The 13,864-nt window shown below is 48.6% G+C and overlaps 1 protein-coding gene across 3 annotated transcripts in view; it reads right to left on the bottom strand.

Moving 5' to 3' along the window:
* Window positions 1–343: 343 nt before the first annotated feature.
* Window positions 344–13,864, bottom strand: part of TENT4A (terminal nucleotidyltransferase 4A) — a 17,387-nt gene continuing 3,866 nt past the window's right edge. For 2 of the 3 annotated variants that reach the window (XM_019631639.1, XM_019631641.1), the window contains 9 exons: window positions 13,599–13,706; window positions 12,419–12,547; window positions 9,927–10,140; window positions 7,863–7,989; window positions 7,135–7,235; window positions 6,278–6,450; window positions 5,647–5,802; window positions 4,232–4,393; window positions 344–2,598 (listed from right to left, as the gene is read on the bottom strand). In XM_019631639.1, coding sequence (XP_019487184.1) covers window positions 2,404–2,598; window positions 4,232–4,393; window positions 5,647–5,802; window positions 6,278–6,450; window positions 7,135–7,235; window positions 7,863–7,989; window positions 9,927–10,140; window positions 12,419–12,547; window positions 13,599–13,706 — 1,365 coding nt within the window. In that variant the 3' untranslated portion in view covers window positions 344–2,403. The remainder of the gene's footprint in view (window positions 2,599–4,231; window positions 4,394–5,646; window positions 5,803–6,277; window positions 6,451–7,134; window positions 7,236–7,862; window positions 7,990–9,926; window positions 10,141–12,418; window positions 12,548–13,598; window positions 13,707–13,864) is intronic. The other variant, XM_019631640.1, reaches the window with a different exon arrangement.

Below are 13,864 nucleotides of genomic sequence, written 5' to 3'. Positions count from 1 at the left end.
AAAATGTGTTCTCTGTAAGTGATATAAATGTTGACTTAAGAGTGATGGAGAAGAAACAAATGTTTCTTTGGGAAGTCTAAGTACATAGTATCACAGTATCAGCTTGTCAGAAATTGCACATAAACAGTATCATTTAAACAGTTTTACTCAATCCCCATGAGCATAGAATGTTTCAATTCCGATTTTCTCTCACTCAGCCTGGAACCTCAACTAGGTTCTGGATTTATTGAAACAATGGATGAAATAATTTTTTATTACCTCGTTACTTAGAAAATTTGAGAATGTGCAAGTGTAGAAGGCACCCTTCCCCTTGAGAGGAAAGCACATACTCAAACACAAACCACCAGTTTCCAAAGTTTATTAAAAATCAAAGAATAGAAAAACGTTACATAAAAATATGTCAATTTTAGCCTCCACAATGTTGTCCGCACATACACAAAATCGAAACATGGTATCGTTTTGTTAAACCTGTAAAGCATGCCCACAGTGGCAGCCAGGCCAATTCATCGGTTCACCATGACGGGGGTGGAGCATGGCGCCTGTTAGGACTCGAGCTTTAAAATGTGCACCCACGGGACACTGGCCAGGTCCCCGCAATGGTGTCCTTAATGTAGTGTTACAGTCAATATTGCTAATGCGTAGAGATTAGTACAGGCCTACCTATCAGTTTTTATAAATATTTATCAATAGGTTCACAATTTAAATATCTTTAAATATTTTTGATAACTTTCGCTCATTAAGAACTGCAGACAAAATGTGCTACTCTGTTCTGGAAGGCCCCCTAGGGAGCCTGCTGTCGCAGCTGGCAGCTCTCAATGGCAATGTGGGCCAGTCCTGCTTCAGGAAAAACAGACCGAAGACACTTTAAAGCTGGTGCTTGCTGGGTGTCCGTCACCTTCGGAGGCCGCCCTAGAGCTCCCCAGTCTGCACATCAATTGGGTGTCATGGTAATAAGCTTCTCCTCTCAACATGCTCCACTAGTGGACTTCAAAGACCAACCTACCTGTAGTGTTCAGCAGGGCCTGAGCCCCATTTTAAAGATGGGGTCTCAGGTGACCTATGAGATGCAGCCAACTTCCAGGACAACTGTGGTGCTCCGAAAACTCAGGGTTAGGCAGGATAGATATATTCTTGTTCAAAAAAGGGTAACAAAGACAGTGGTTGTCATGGCAGAAGACACTTGCATAGTATACCGTATGCTTGTCAGGGCGGGCCCCCCTCCCCGGGCTGTGCTCCCCCCAACGCACTGAGAACACTCCCACGGCGCAGTGAGCAGCTGGGGGGCTTCCACGGATGTGCTCTTAACAGAACGAATACACACTGTACAGATTCCTCCACGGAATCAACCTGACTCCTTTCTCCACATTCCTAAAACTGGGCACCATTGTCCGCAATGACGTTCTCCAGACCCATCGCTACAGGCTATGTTACTAAAACTGACTGAAGCATTTAGAAGTTCACATTTTTTTAAAGATTTTATAATGTGACAATCTCTTCTCCCTTAGAAAGTTATACTTCTGGCACTTTAAATGCTGGATTTGTTGTCTAGTTTAAAAGGACGGAAAACCAAAACATTAAAACTCTGTGGTCAGAGCGAGACAACAAAGGCTGGACGGCAGAGCCGGCGGGCAGCTGGTCAGAGGGTTCGTGAGCCGAGCCCCTTGGGAAAACCTGGGGGCACTGTGCTCCTGCACTTGGACTGAGAGGCCTCCCGTCTGACCCAAAGGGTAAACATAAAAATAAACCCACGCCCCTCATTCGGTGTTTGCGACACTGCTCATCAGACAACCAGCCGACACGATGAACCCAACTTAGAAAATGCAATTCGGGAAAGGACCTAAGCTTGTTTAAAAAAATTCCCTCCTCCCTTAAATATAACTTATGTGAAAATATGAAATTAAATAAAAAATATCTGAGTTATTGCACAAATCATAAGTTTTCAATATTTACATAGAAAAAGTTCTGAAATCCGAAACAAAATGTGAGGGCAGTAAAACAATGGCGACCTCCCGTCCTGCCCGCTGAGGAAGAACCGAGGACAGGCTTGATCTCTGTGGCTGACAAACGGAAAACGAAAACACCCATCTGCAAAGGAACAGACTCGGCCACTGAGACACAAACGCCAAGGCCGACTTCACTCCTTGCGGCTCCAGGTCCAGACCTGCTTCTGGAAAGATCCTGGGAAGGCAGAAAACAGCGTCCACGTTGACTAAGGCTTCACAGATGAGCACAAGGAGCTGTTCTTTAAGATGGACGTGACCACCACACAAGGGACATGCAGAGCGATCGGCGGCGGGCGGCCGAGGGGCCCGGCTCATGTGCTGGATGCTGGTCTCAGCTCCCGGCCGGGCGCCCGGCCTCAGTCTGTGCAAGGGCAGGGCCGGGAGGCACCGCCAGGAGCTATTATCTGCTGAGACTGACAGGCAGGCTGTCCCTCGTGTGTGTGTGTTTTTTCCTCCTCCAGCCGGTGCGGTTGTACTGGTGGTGGCCCCGGTTACCCACGGGGGGCCGCACGCCTCCACTGCTCACAGAGCTGTAGCTGCCGCCTTGGCTGTGGCTGTGAGAGCCCTTCATGGACAGTTTCATGCCGCTGTGCTGCTGAAGAGACAGAGAGGGACAGTGACACTGGGGGGAGGCCACAGGAGCCCCACCCGTCCCAGCTCCTGCGAGCTCGGTCTCGGGCAGTGAGCCCCAGTAAGCATGCGCTGCGGCCTCTGCTGCTAAAAGGCAGATGCTCGGACAGTGAGCTCGTGCAACCCACACACATCCACACACACCATGAGGCGCAGTCCTGTCATCACTGCACTGTTAAGTGTCCACACGGTATGAATTCGAAAGGCTCTACCTAAGAGAAAGCCAAACTCTGAGATTTCACAGAGAGGAAGCCACTATTCCCACTCAGTGATCCACGCAAGGGAAGGACGTGAGCCTGTGTCAGACTGTCCATTCATATCCAGACACACCTAGCACCTCACTTCTGCTTCCATTTGCGTGCAAAAACCAGAGGGTCCCCCTCATCTCCTTTCCCCCAACTTCCACCTCGGGAACACACGGGTGAGTCCCCAGGTCAGGGCTGTGTCACAGGTGACACACAGTGGCACGTGGTCAGGCCGCTCCTACACTGCAGAGCCCCAGGCAAAGCAGATGGCCAGAAAACGCGGCCACTTTCAGGAAGTTTCAGAACAAAACAAGCAACGGGGGTCGAGGCGGAAAGCAAAGCCCACAAGACGGCTGCTCTGCCCTTTGCAGAGTTATCCTTTCATCCTGAACGTTTCTAATGGGCCAGCGTGACACACCTGTGATATAAGGAAAACTCCACTGTGACAGGACGGATACATCCAAACAGGGATATCCTATTACTTAACTCTTAGTAAAGAAAGAATCAGAACTTAATGACACAGGTCCAAAGAGCCAAGCATCAAGGATGCAAACTTTGCTGATAAAATGTGGTTCCCTAAGCAGCAGGGGAGCTGACGGGGGTGACGGAGACACACACTGGCGAGTGTGGCAAGCATGCCCCACCAGGCCCAGGGGGACCTCGGCCCCGGCCTCAGACACCAGTTTCACCCCCCAGTCAGCTCTTTCAAACATCCAGGCATTTTGCAAGCACGGGAACTTAATAGCAGTTTTCCTACCCAACAGTTTCTAATGTGTGGGATGTAGGCTTAGCTTAGCCACAGGGAAATGGAGAAACGCATCCGCAGGGACCCCGGGACCCAGGAAGCAAGTGACCTGTGGGCCCAACCCGCCAGCCCACCTGGCCTCTGGCCTCTGTCCAGACCCCTGGCAAAGAGCAGGGGAGGGAGTGACACTGTGGGAATGACAACACGACAACACTGCATGGGGTCATGTCAATATTCATTCTTGATCCGTTTGCTTCTTGAAAACCAACATTTTTAGCACATAAATTAATTTAACAGATAAATGGGAACACAAAATATTCTTCACTTTGAACCTAATTTCAAACTTCAATTTTATGCTAACAAGTTCCATAGAAGAATTAAGAGAAATGTTTGTGGAGCGGAATTAAACTACGGTAAGTTTTAAAATAATTCCTTAACACTTTTCAAGTTTTGTTTGTTACAAAAGCAAGCTAATGTAAAGCTGAATGATCAGAAAATGAATTCCCTTTAACAAAACCCTCTATGGGATTCTCTCGGGCAGAGGAAGCGTTAAGCACTGCCTGCCGTCAACCTGCCTCGGGGGGCGCCAGGGCCGAGCATGGACCTACCTTATGATACAGGTGGGGGCTGGGGAGCGGGTGGGGCGAGGCTGCCGGGACGGCCGGGGACATGTGATGCACGGCTTTCAGTGCCGGGGCTCCTTCGACACCAGCTTGTCTGCAAGGGCCGGGGGCCACCCCCAGGGCCGGCGGAGGTATGGCGAGTCTGGTCTAGGGGCACAAACGAGACATCGTGAGGCAGCGGTCCAGCAGGCCCTCCTAGCCCAGTTCTAGCGCTGAGCCCAAGAAGGCTGCCATTTGCCAACAGGCTCATCAAGGCCGTCTGGGTTAGACTATAACACAGCAAGACTGTTGTGAATCGGAAGCATTTTATACTCTGAAACAGCAATCAAAATATGAAGTATGCCCAGCAACCCAGGTCATCGAGTTTCAGTATTAAGACCAAACAATAATTTAAAAAATGACACTCGTCAGAGTAACAGCTATCCCCTGGATCTCTGGAAAGCGCCCCCCGCGGAGCCCCCACCCCACACAGGTCAGTGTCCCAAGGCTGCCTGGGGAGGTGATAGGCCTGCGACGGACGGACGGGTGCCAGGGGAAAGTGGCCGCTGCCCGTGCCTCTGCAGTCCAGGGCTGCTTCCATTTCTGCATCACGTTCCGTCACAGCACAGGGTGTGGCGTGAACGCCTCTCCTCAGGCCTTCAAGAGTGGCACTGCTCACGTCTGCCTGGCTCACGAAGTCCTCTGAGGAGTGACGGCCCCCTGCCCCCCCACAGGCATCTACGTCACTTTATGCTCCAATTATAACCACACTGTAGAGACTGGCTTTGTTTTAAAGTAAATTAATGTGACGGGTTTTAATATATATACATAATTCAACTGATGTATAAATACAAAATTTAGTATTTGTGATAGTCTTTTAGTTTTCTAATTCTAAATTAAAAAACAAAAATGGAGGACATATTCCAATAGAAAAAGCCCTATAAATATTGCCTAATGAATAATGTGAAAAAGTTAGCATTTACCCTAAAACGTTTTAAGAGTGTAAACACTGAGTTTCTGAGGGGAAACAGGGACAAGTGTCCGTTTGTGCCAAGGGACAACATCAGAGCCCCTCCTTCCGACACGACCCCAGGATGGCGGTCTCCCGCGGGTGTCGATGTAATTTGCAGAAAGGCGGTCCCCTCGGACCTTGTCAAAGCTGTGTCTGTGCCCGAGACTGAGTCCCCTCACTGCAAACACTGTGCTTGGCGGACCTGGATGATACTGTCTTTTATAGAGTGACAGGAATTACATTCCATCTGATCCATAAAAGATGAGAATTTCCTACCATAAATGTACCGTCCAAAGATTTTTAAAGCTCTTTTCCTAGATCACAAGTGTCAGCCACTCCCAAGCAAGCACAGTCGCAGCTCAGACGCAGTTCCTGGGCCGTCCCAGGAAGGGCACCCGCGGCCACGCACCTGCGTGTTACTTGTCACGACCAATGTCCTGGTGGCGGGCTGAGGCTTGCCACTCGGCATGGGCACGGCGGCGGGCAGACTGGCCAGCAGGGGCGTCGGCGCCTGCAGACTGAACTGGTAAACGCCAGGCACCGTGCAGGGCGGCGTGTCGGAGTCCTGTGAGCAGAAAGAGCAGGGGGGCTGCACCCACGTCACCAGGGCAACGCCCGCAGCACACTCACTCTCCCAGGCTGCGCCAACGCGTCCCTCACCGCGGCTCCAAACGGGCCGCCCAAGCCTGCCTGCATTGCCCAACTGAAGAAGAATCCAAAGAAAACGCATGAGGGACACCTTGACCTCAATGTTTTATCTCCAAGTACGTGTTATAAAAGCTAGTCAAGGAGGTCCACTGTAACTCTACTGGCAGTGGCACTGCTGCCCACAAGGGGCCGCCTGGGCCACTGAGACTGGGGCTCCCCAACTGTGCCCAGAGGCTACGGCAGAGCGGGGCCCACTTGGTGCAGACTTGGGGTGGCCTCGCACACACATAAAGAGAGTGAGAGAAACTAAGGGGAAGGTAGGTTCTCAACTCCCCGCTACACACGTTCTCCACAAAGACAGACCCCCCCACCCCCCCAGCAGACACACTCACAATGTCACTTCCAGAAAGCGAAGACACGGACGATGCGGACGAGCCCGAGGAGAGAAGCTGGGGGCTGGACAGGGACAAGGTCAGGCGCTGGCTGTAGGGTGGCTCTGGGTCTCGGAGCTGGGGCTGCTCCCCATCACACGTGCTGATTCGTTCTTTTACCTTAATTCTATTGTCTATGGAGAGAAAAACACAGCCTGGGTCAGTCTCTTCCTAGGAGGGCACATGTGTGGGGTCTGAGGGGGACAGCCACTGGCCACAGGTGTGACTGAACCCTAAAAATGCTAATGAGACTGACAAACCGAACTTCTAATTTTTAAAATTATATTTGTTTCAGTTATTGGAAAACATTTAAATATATTTGGAACAAGCTGCATAGCAGTTTTCAACGGTTTCCAGTTTTCAAATGTTTCGACATTTTATGAAATTTATGAAATTCAGATCAAGTTATTTCTGGAGAAAATTTAAGATCCTAATTGTGATGTGCTATAAATATAAATATACATTGGATTTCAAAGACATCGTACAAAAGAAGGCTGCAAAATATTGCAATATTTTATATTGATTATATCTTGAAATGTTAATATTTTGAACACTAAATTGAATAAATCATATTATTAAAATTAATCTCACCTGTTTCTCTTCACATTTTTAATGTAGTTACTACAAACCTTAAAATTCCATGTGTGGCAGGCGTTATATTTCTACTGGACAGCATTGGCCTAAATCTTATAGTTTTCAATTAAACTCTTATTTAAAAAATGAGGTATTTTTCTTAGTTTGGACATAAAGGGACAGAGAGATTCTCCCGCACGAGCGGTCAGGAGGTGGAGAGTAACCCGACTGAAGGACTGTCTCACCGAGGTCCGGTGCCGCGTGGACCCTGCTGCCCCATTTCTCCTTGATCCACCTCCGGTAGTCAATCACTTCCTGAGTTACTTTGACGATTCTTCCTAAAGTACTACAAAAAAACAACGTGGGAAATCAACAGAGCATGACACAATCATGATGCTCACAAGCCCTTCCCAGTAGCTATGTCATACATACAATGTATCACTTTGCTAAGTGAAATATAGGAAAAAGCTAAACAGTTTTACAAAATATGTATGGCTTCTGATGTCTGAGCTCAAATGCACTTTGAAATCACAGCACAGAAAAAGTGGGTTCACTTAGCAGAAGTCCTTGAACCTACATCGACCTACAAAAGACCCTGTAAATCGACACCCATTCACACAGAGCTGGTTGTCCACATTTTGAACTGCCTGAAGAAAATCATCACGTACCCAAGTTTGAAGAGCCAGAAATCACCTCCCCCAAACAAAATACTGGGAAAAAATGTTAACTCCTCAAATATGAAATTTTTAACTCTTGCCCTTGGATCAACCAAAACGGCCATCCTGAATTCCTGAAAGCTCTTCCCGTACCGTTATGTTCAAGTTTTACTTAAATCTGATGGTACATCCATTAATAAACTTCATGGAACAAATGATGGAGGCAAGGGGTGCCAGCTCTGCAGAGGCTAATGAGGGTGCAACTGCCAGGCTACTGGGGCTGGGAGCCCAGCAGAGGCGACACGTGGCTCTGTTACCTTTCAGAATCTCTGTTGGGGTAGGACCTCGCAAGTGGAGACACAGCGTGGCTGAGGACAATGTAAGCGTAGTCGAAGACCTGCTTCACCTGCATGGCCCCATAGGAGCTCCGGCCAACGTCATTTCCTGCAACAGAAAGGCAGCTGGGCGCCTCTGCCAAGCACGCGGGCCAGAGCCCAGGCGTGTCTGACCTCACGTCCGTTACTCTGCAGCAGGCCCTCACCATCCAAACACTCCCAGGGCCCACCAGCAAGGCTGATCAAGCCTCTGCAAACGCACCTTAGCTCATCGCCGTGGGCATCTCACAGCGTTCTTGGGCTGAGGCCCGGTCTGTATCATGAGGTTACAGTCTGGACCTCCATGAACAGACATGTCGTCACAGAGACGCAGTGACAGTTCATGAGAGTCACAAGGGAGCCAAAGCAGCCACCTACGTCAGACTGCTGCCTCACTGACCAAGAGCGCCCTGCAGTGGGCAGTTAGCCCGAACCCACCACAGGTGGGTCAGCACCAACAGGACCTGCACAGGGCAAACCCTCTAGGATAGAATGTACCAGGTCTGCACTCCGGGGGTGGACAACATGACAGGGAGCAAATCACATGAAGCCACCACTGAGGTCACCAAGTGAGCCACAGTCAAGGAGCCTAACCTCACAAGAAGAGCAGTTTAGAATTTCAGTTTACACCAAACCTCTTCACAGTTCAGGTAATGAGTATTTTTGAGGAGATGTATTCTAAGTATTGGAATTTTATCTTTTCCAGGTTTAATAATATAACCCAGTGATAACGTGGGGTTCTGTTTGTCAAGTACACTTCAGCAAACACTGAAAACAATGGAAATGCCTCCAATTTCACTGAGCAACACAGACAAACAGCTGGTGGGAACCTGTCAGCCTGCTGCCCACTACTGACCCACTATTGAACAGGCACGGCCCAAATCACGCCACTCACGAACAACTGCACAAAAGTCAGCATGTTTTTTCTCAAAGGATTTTTAAGAATTTCACACCTCAGAAGCCACAGACAAAACAAAAATCATTCAACTTGAGGATATTACAGACTGTAAATGGGAACTGAACAATAAAAACTACCAAACCCAGACGCAAATGACAGGCTGGGAGGGAGAAAGTACAGCGTGTGCCATGAAGGAAGGCTCCCCTAACATACAAATCAGTACGGGAACAGCCAGCAGACAAATGGACAAAGGACACAGACTCACACAGAGAGAGACACGAAGGGCAGTGTACCTGGAGCTGACATCTCCACCACCTTTTCTGTCACCTGTCCGTCACTGACTTTATCACCAACAGTAAGAACAGAGTCTCACCTAATAGATGCTCAATAAACATGTGTGGAATTGATAAACAACGATGTGTTTAGCCTCACTGTCATTAAAGAATTGTAAATTAAATGAAAATTTACACTGCATGGTTTTATCAGATTGGCAACGACTTAAAGACTGTCACCAAAGGTTGGGGACATGAGCACCCTTAAATATGTTAAAAGGAATAAAACTGGAAAACTGGAGACCCGCCTTGGGTGGCAATCCTTGTAACGGAACAGACCTTAGGAAAGGGGTCTCGGATACGTTAACTAAAAAACAGTTTGCAGATCTGTTTGTATTATCTGATGCCATTTAATTAATAAAGCTGCAATAAGAAATGTTAATAACCATGTAGGGAAAAATGTGGAGAAATACACATCAAAATGGGAGATTATGGCATACTTCGTTTTTCTATGTTACATACTTATGGGAATTAAATGGTTTATGATGAATATGTGATAGTACTTTTATAATCAGAAAAAAAAACATTTTTTTCTTAATTCTCACCTTCTACAGTTTTCTGATTATAGAATGTAACAAAATTGTGACTTTACAACAAGTAATTAGAAGCATAAACAAGAAATTCTAAAACATCACTCTGACCTGTTAGGACAGTAGGAATCTGCCCAGATCCAACGACCCTCCCCTGGCCAGCAGGGCCTGAGGACACCAGCCACCACCCCCCGGGGGGCCAGGGGCCCCGCATCGCTGGGGCGAGCGCAGAGCCAGGCGCCCTTACCAGGCAGCAGAGGGTCCTCAATGCACAGCATCGACGGTCTGTACCCGCTGGTCATGGCTTTCATGATCTCTTCTTTGGCAATATAGGCACCTCCTTCTTTTATTCTAATACCAGTTTTCAAGTAATTAAAATTTCTTCCATAGAGTTCAAAAAATTCTACAAGAAGCATTCCAAGGTTTTCATCAGCTCTCCGGGCATCAATTCTTGGATGCAACTGTGAAAGCAATACACCGACAGTTTGTATGGATTCAAGTCATTTCTGAGAAGGCTGCATGCATTGAAGACCACTGTCCGGGGCCTCAAGGAGCCGCCCTGAGTGACGCTGGCTCAGAGCAGCCCGCGGAGGCACTGACAGTTAGCCTGGACAGCCTTTCTCCATAAAGAGCGTTCCAAAGAAATGAAACCTTCTAACCAGAACTTGGTCATTATAGCTTAATTCTTTGAAACTGGTAACCCACACAGCAGCTTCCTCCAAGCACAGCCATCTGACTGACCGCAAGTTCCCAGGTACTGATGAGCGGGCACGTCCTGTGCAGTGTGGAGTCAGCTTGGCGGTGGGTGCATTTTACAGATTCTAATCTTACCTCTATTATTCCACAACACGACCAACAGAGGGCAGCATGAGACTGAACAGAATCACAGAGAGCAGAAAGTGACAGCGCTCATTCTAACTGTGTAGGGGTCATTAGCATGGTATCAGAACATCTGGAGCCAACTTACACCCTGCGTGTCATGCAGACTAGCATGTGCCTCAGTTCAGCACCACAAGCTCTTTAAGCAGGTGATGGGGCTTCTCCTGAACCCGTGGCCACTGTCTACTGACACCCTCCTGGGTCACTGATGTAAGAGACAGACACTGCCCGTCAGACAGGCCACGAGCCACATACGGCTCTTTATACTTAAATAGATTCCGACAAAGTAATTGAAGTTCCGTTTGTCACTCCTGCTGGCCACACTGCAAGTGCTCAGTACACGCCTGTGGCCCGTGGCTATCTTGCTGGACTGTACAGACAGAGCACTGCCAGCTGCACAGTCACACTGGACAGCACTGAGCTGGAGGGTGACAGTCAAGTCCACAAGGGTCCTGACAGACATGCAACTTGCAGGCGCCTCCAGGGTTCAGAGCTCCGGCTTCTGAGTGTGTGCGTGTTGCAAGGGCACAGACGCGGCTCTCTTACTTCCACCTCTCCTTACCCCCTGCCTTCGCCTTGCCTTCTCGTCAAACTCCAATACTTGAGGGCCACCCAGGACCAGGCTGAGCCTTCTTGCCTCAATGAGCCATGAAATGCACTCCCATGCTACACCAGTCACAGCTCAGAGGCCAAGGCAAGGGACCCAGGGATGTGGAGATGACAAAGGTGATCCCACCCATGCTACCAAAGCCTTCGGGGGGTCCCAGGAACCCGCAAGGGTGGCCTGGGGCAACTCGACAGGAGGCACTTAGCCCAGCGCAATAAAAGTAAGTCCAGTCGTTATTACAAGGCTACTGAAATAGTTCAAATCAGAAACACATGAGGAAGCAAACTAGGAAGAGAAGGCTGTGTTTAGTTGAAAACATGTCCAAAAACTAGGGGAGAGTGGCTATCAGGGCAGCATCGTGGAGGAACGAGTGGAAGACAAGGCAATGAGATGAAACTAAGAAAGCGCATGGAATTCCATGTTCACGCTTCTTAAAGCATCTCTTGGCAAAGACAGGCCGAGGAAGTAAAAATCAGTAAAGGCCCTGCACCCACAGGTGTGCTATCAGCGGCACTCATGAGAACGGGAAAACGACCCCATTCTGGACACGAACCCTCACTAGGCACAACCACAGAAGCAGTAATAAAGATGGAGGGAGTGCTGTGCAGCTACACGCACAGGCTGGGCTTTGTAAAGAGCTGGGTCCTTCGTTCCAGGAAATACAAATGAGATGTTTCATTTAACTTAGAGGCTATTTTACATGTCTAAAAAGTGTGAATATAGTTTATCAGTACCACCCAGCATTTAACACTTAGATAGGTTTTCTACTGACAGATTTTTCCATGGTACTCGACAAAATAAGGGAAATATATAATTCAAGACATCATATAAAGTTTTGTCGATCTGAAAAGAAAGGCTCTTTGCAATATTTTTTACCATGTATGGTACCAAACTTTTTTTCTGAGACAGGTTTTTCAATGTAAATCACAGTCAAGCACCAAGAAAAATAGCTTTTCATTGTCTATCAAAGTATGAAAGTTTGTAAAAGGTAAAGACATTGCCTTGAGTTGAGACCAACAGACTGACTGTAGAAGCACATAAGGCTTCCCTCCTCCAACAGTTAAATCAGCTGCAAGATAAACTGCAAAGGAACGATAGGAAAGAAGTATTCATCAGAACAGGACTTGGTTACGAAGATCAGAAGACAATCGCCACTACAGCAAAACAGAGCAGAAGGGAGCAAGATGAGCTGGGTCCACGAAGCAACGGGTGGAACAAGGAGTCGCCTCCTGGTCCGGAGAGAAAGTACTCACCTGTAGAAAGCTAATGGCCATTAAAATAAGGCTGTACGAGCTGATGCCGCCGGTGAAAACTTCATTCAGGTCCCTCTGCAGGAGGAACTGTTTCAGTACTAAAATCAAGTAAGGCAGCAACGAATATTTCTGTAAATTCCAAAAGAGAAACATTTACTGGTTAGTTCACACACCTTCTAGCGAATTTCACACTGTACAGGAAACTTCCTCCATCCTCCTGGCCCTCGGAAGGCGTGAGGCCAACTGCCCTCCAAGCAGAGGGCTCCTGAAGACCCCACTGGGGAGCCCCTCCCCACGTTACGACTGAGCAGGGTGAGGTGGGGAGCCCTGCGTCCAGGGCAGAGGAGCTGAGGATGAATGAATGTGTTCCTTCAAATACACCCCACGGCTTGCTGTGTGCCAAACACGGGGAGCGGTAGTGAGAGGCAGAAGGTCCTGGACCCAATGCGCAAACCTCCAACACTCAGAGGCAGCAAGTGGTGGGGGGACAGCTCATGAGGCAGGGGGACAACAACAGGTGGAGTGGCCAGTCCTCCAGGGGAGAGCAGGGTGAAGGCACAAGGAAATGCAGAGGCCAGAGAAGGGGTGGGGCCAGCGGAAACTTGTGTCGTGTCTGCTAGGGTGGCAACGAGCCTTTAGACGAGGTGATGCAGAGGAGAGGGAGCTGGGAGGAGCCAGGTCCCCGAAACTGTGGGCGAGGCGGCACCCAGACCCCAGGCGCTGGCAGCCCCTATCAAGGGTCCCACCACTGGGACAGGAGGGAAGACCGTCTGATTCACTGGTCAGAGACCAAAATCGGTCCCTCGGGGAACAAGTCTGCTCTGCCACCGAGGCGGGAGACTGAGTAAATGCGAAGCGCATCATGACAGATTCGCTTCCAGGGGCCCTGGACTAGCTTTAAGTCACACGGAGCTGCAGGGATGGTCACTTTGTAATAACTAGAAAGAACGTTTGACAAAGCTCTCTAAAATAACCCTCACTTTATGATACACTCAGCCAAGGGAAGTAAATCTGAAAAACAGCTATGCCATTTCAAAGCATCTCTATAATTAATGCTGTAGGATAGTGTCTCCTCTTAAAGACACCCATCAGTCTCAAGGTGTAACACCTATCTGAGAAACGACACCCGGCACAGCACCATGAGCCCCGTCTCGCTGTGCCAACTCCCAGGAGGCAGCACCTTCATATAATTTTTGATGAACTCCGCTGCTCGGACCCCCGTCTCCATGTTGAAGCTGATGTCAACTTTAACCTCAGTCTCCTGGTCTGTGAGTTTTATTATTGGTACCTGCAAAGATTTAATTTGAAAAATTGTGCTTCAATATGTAACACTCTCCATGGTCAGATATCAAAATGCTTCCAAAGTTGTACACAGGGGCTTTTTAAAAATTACTCACAAAGGGGCTCAGAGGTTATGAACCAAGATTTGACAGAGAAGAAAAGGGG

This window comes from Hipposideros armiger, unplaced genomic scaffold (assembly GCF_001890085.2).
Source record: "Hipposideros armiger isolate ML-2016 unplaced genomic scaffold, ASM189008v1 scaffold_1026, whole genome shotgun sequence".
NCBI classification, from domain to species: Eukaryota; Metazoa; Chordata; class Mammalia; order Chiroptera; family Hipposideridae; genus Hipposideros; species Hipposideros armiger.
The sequence above is the reverse complement of the archived record's forward strand: the minus strand, read 5'-3'. Positions and strand labels throughout refer to the sequence as shown.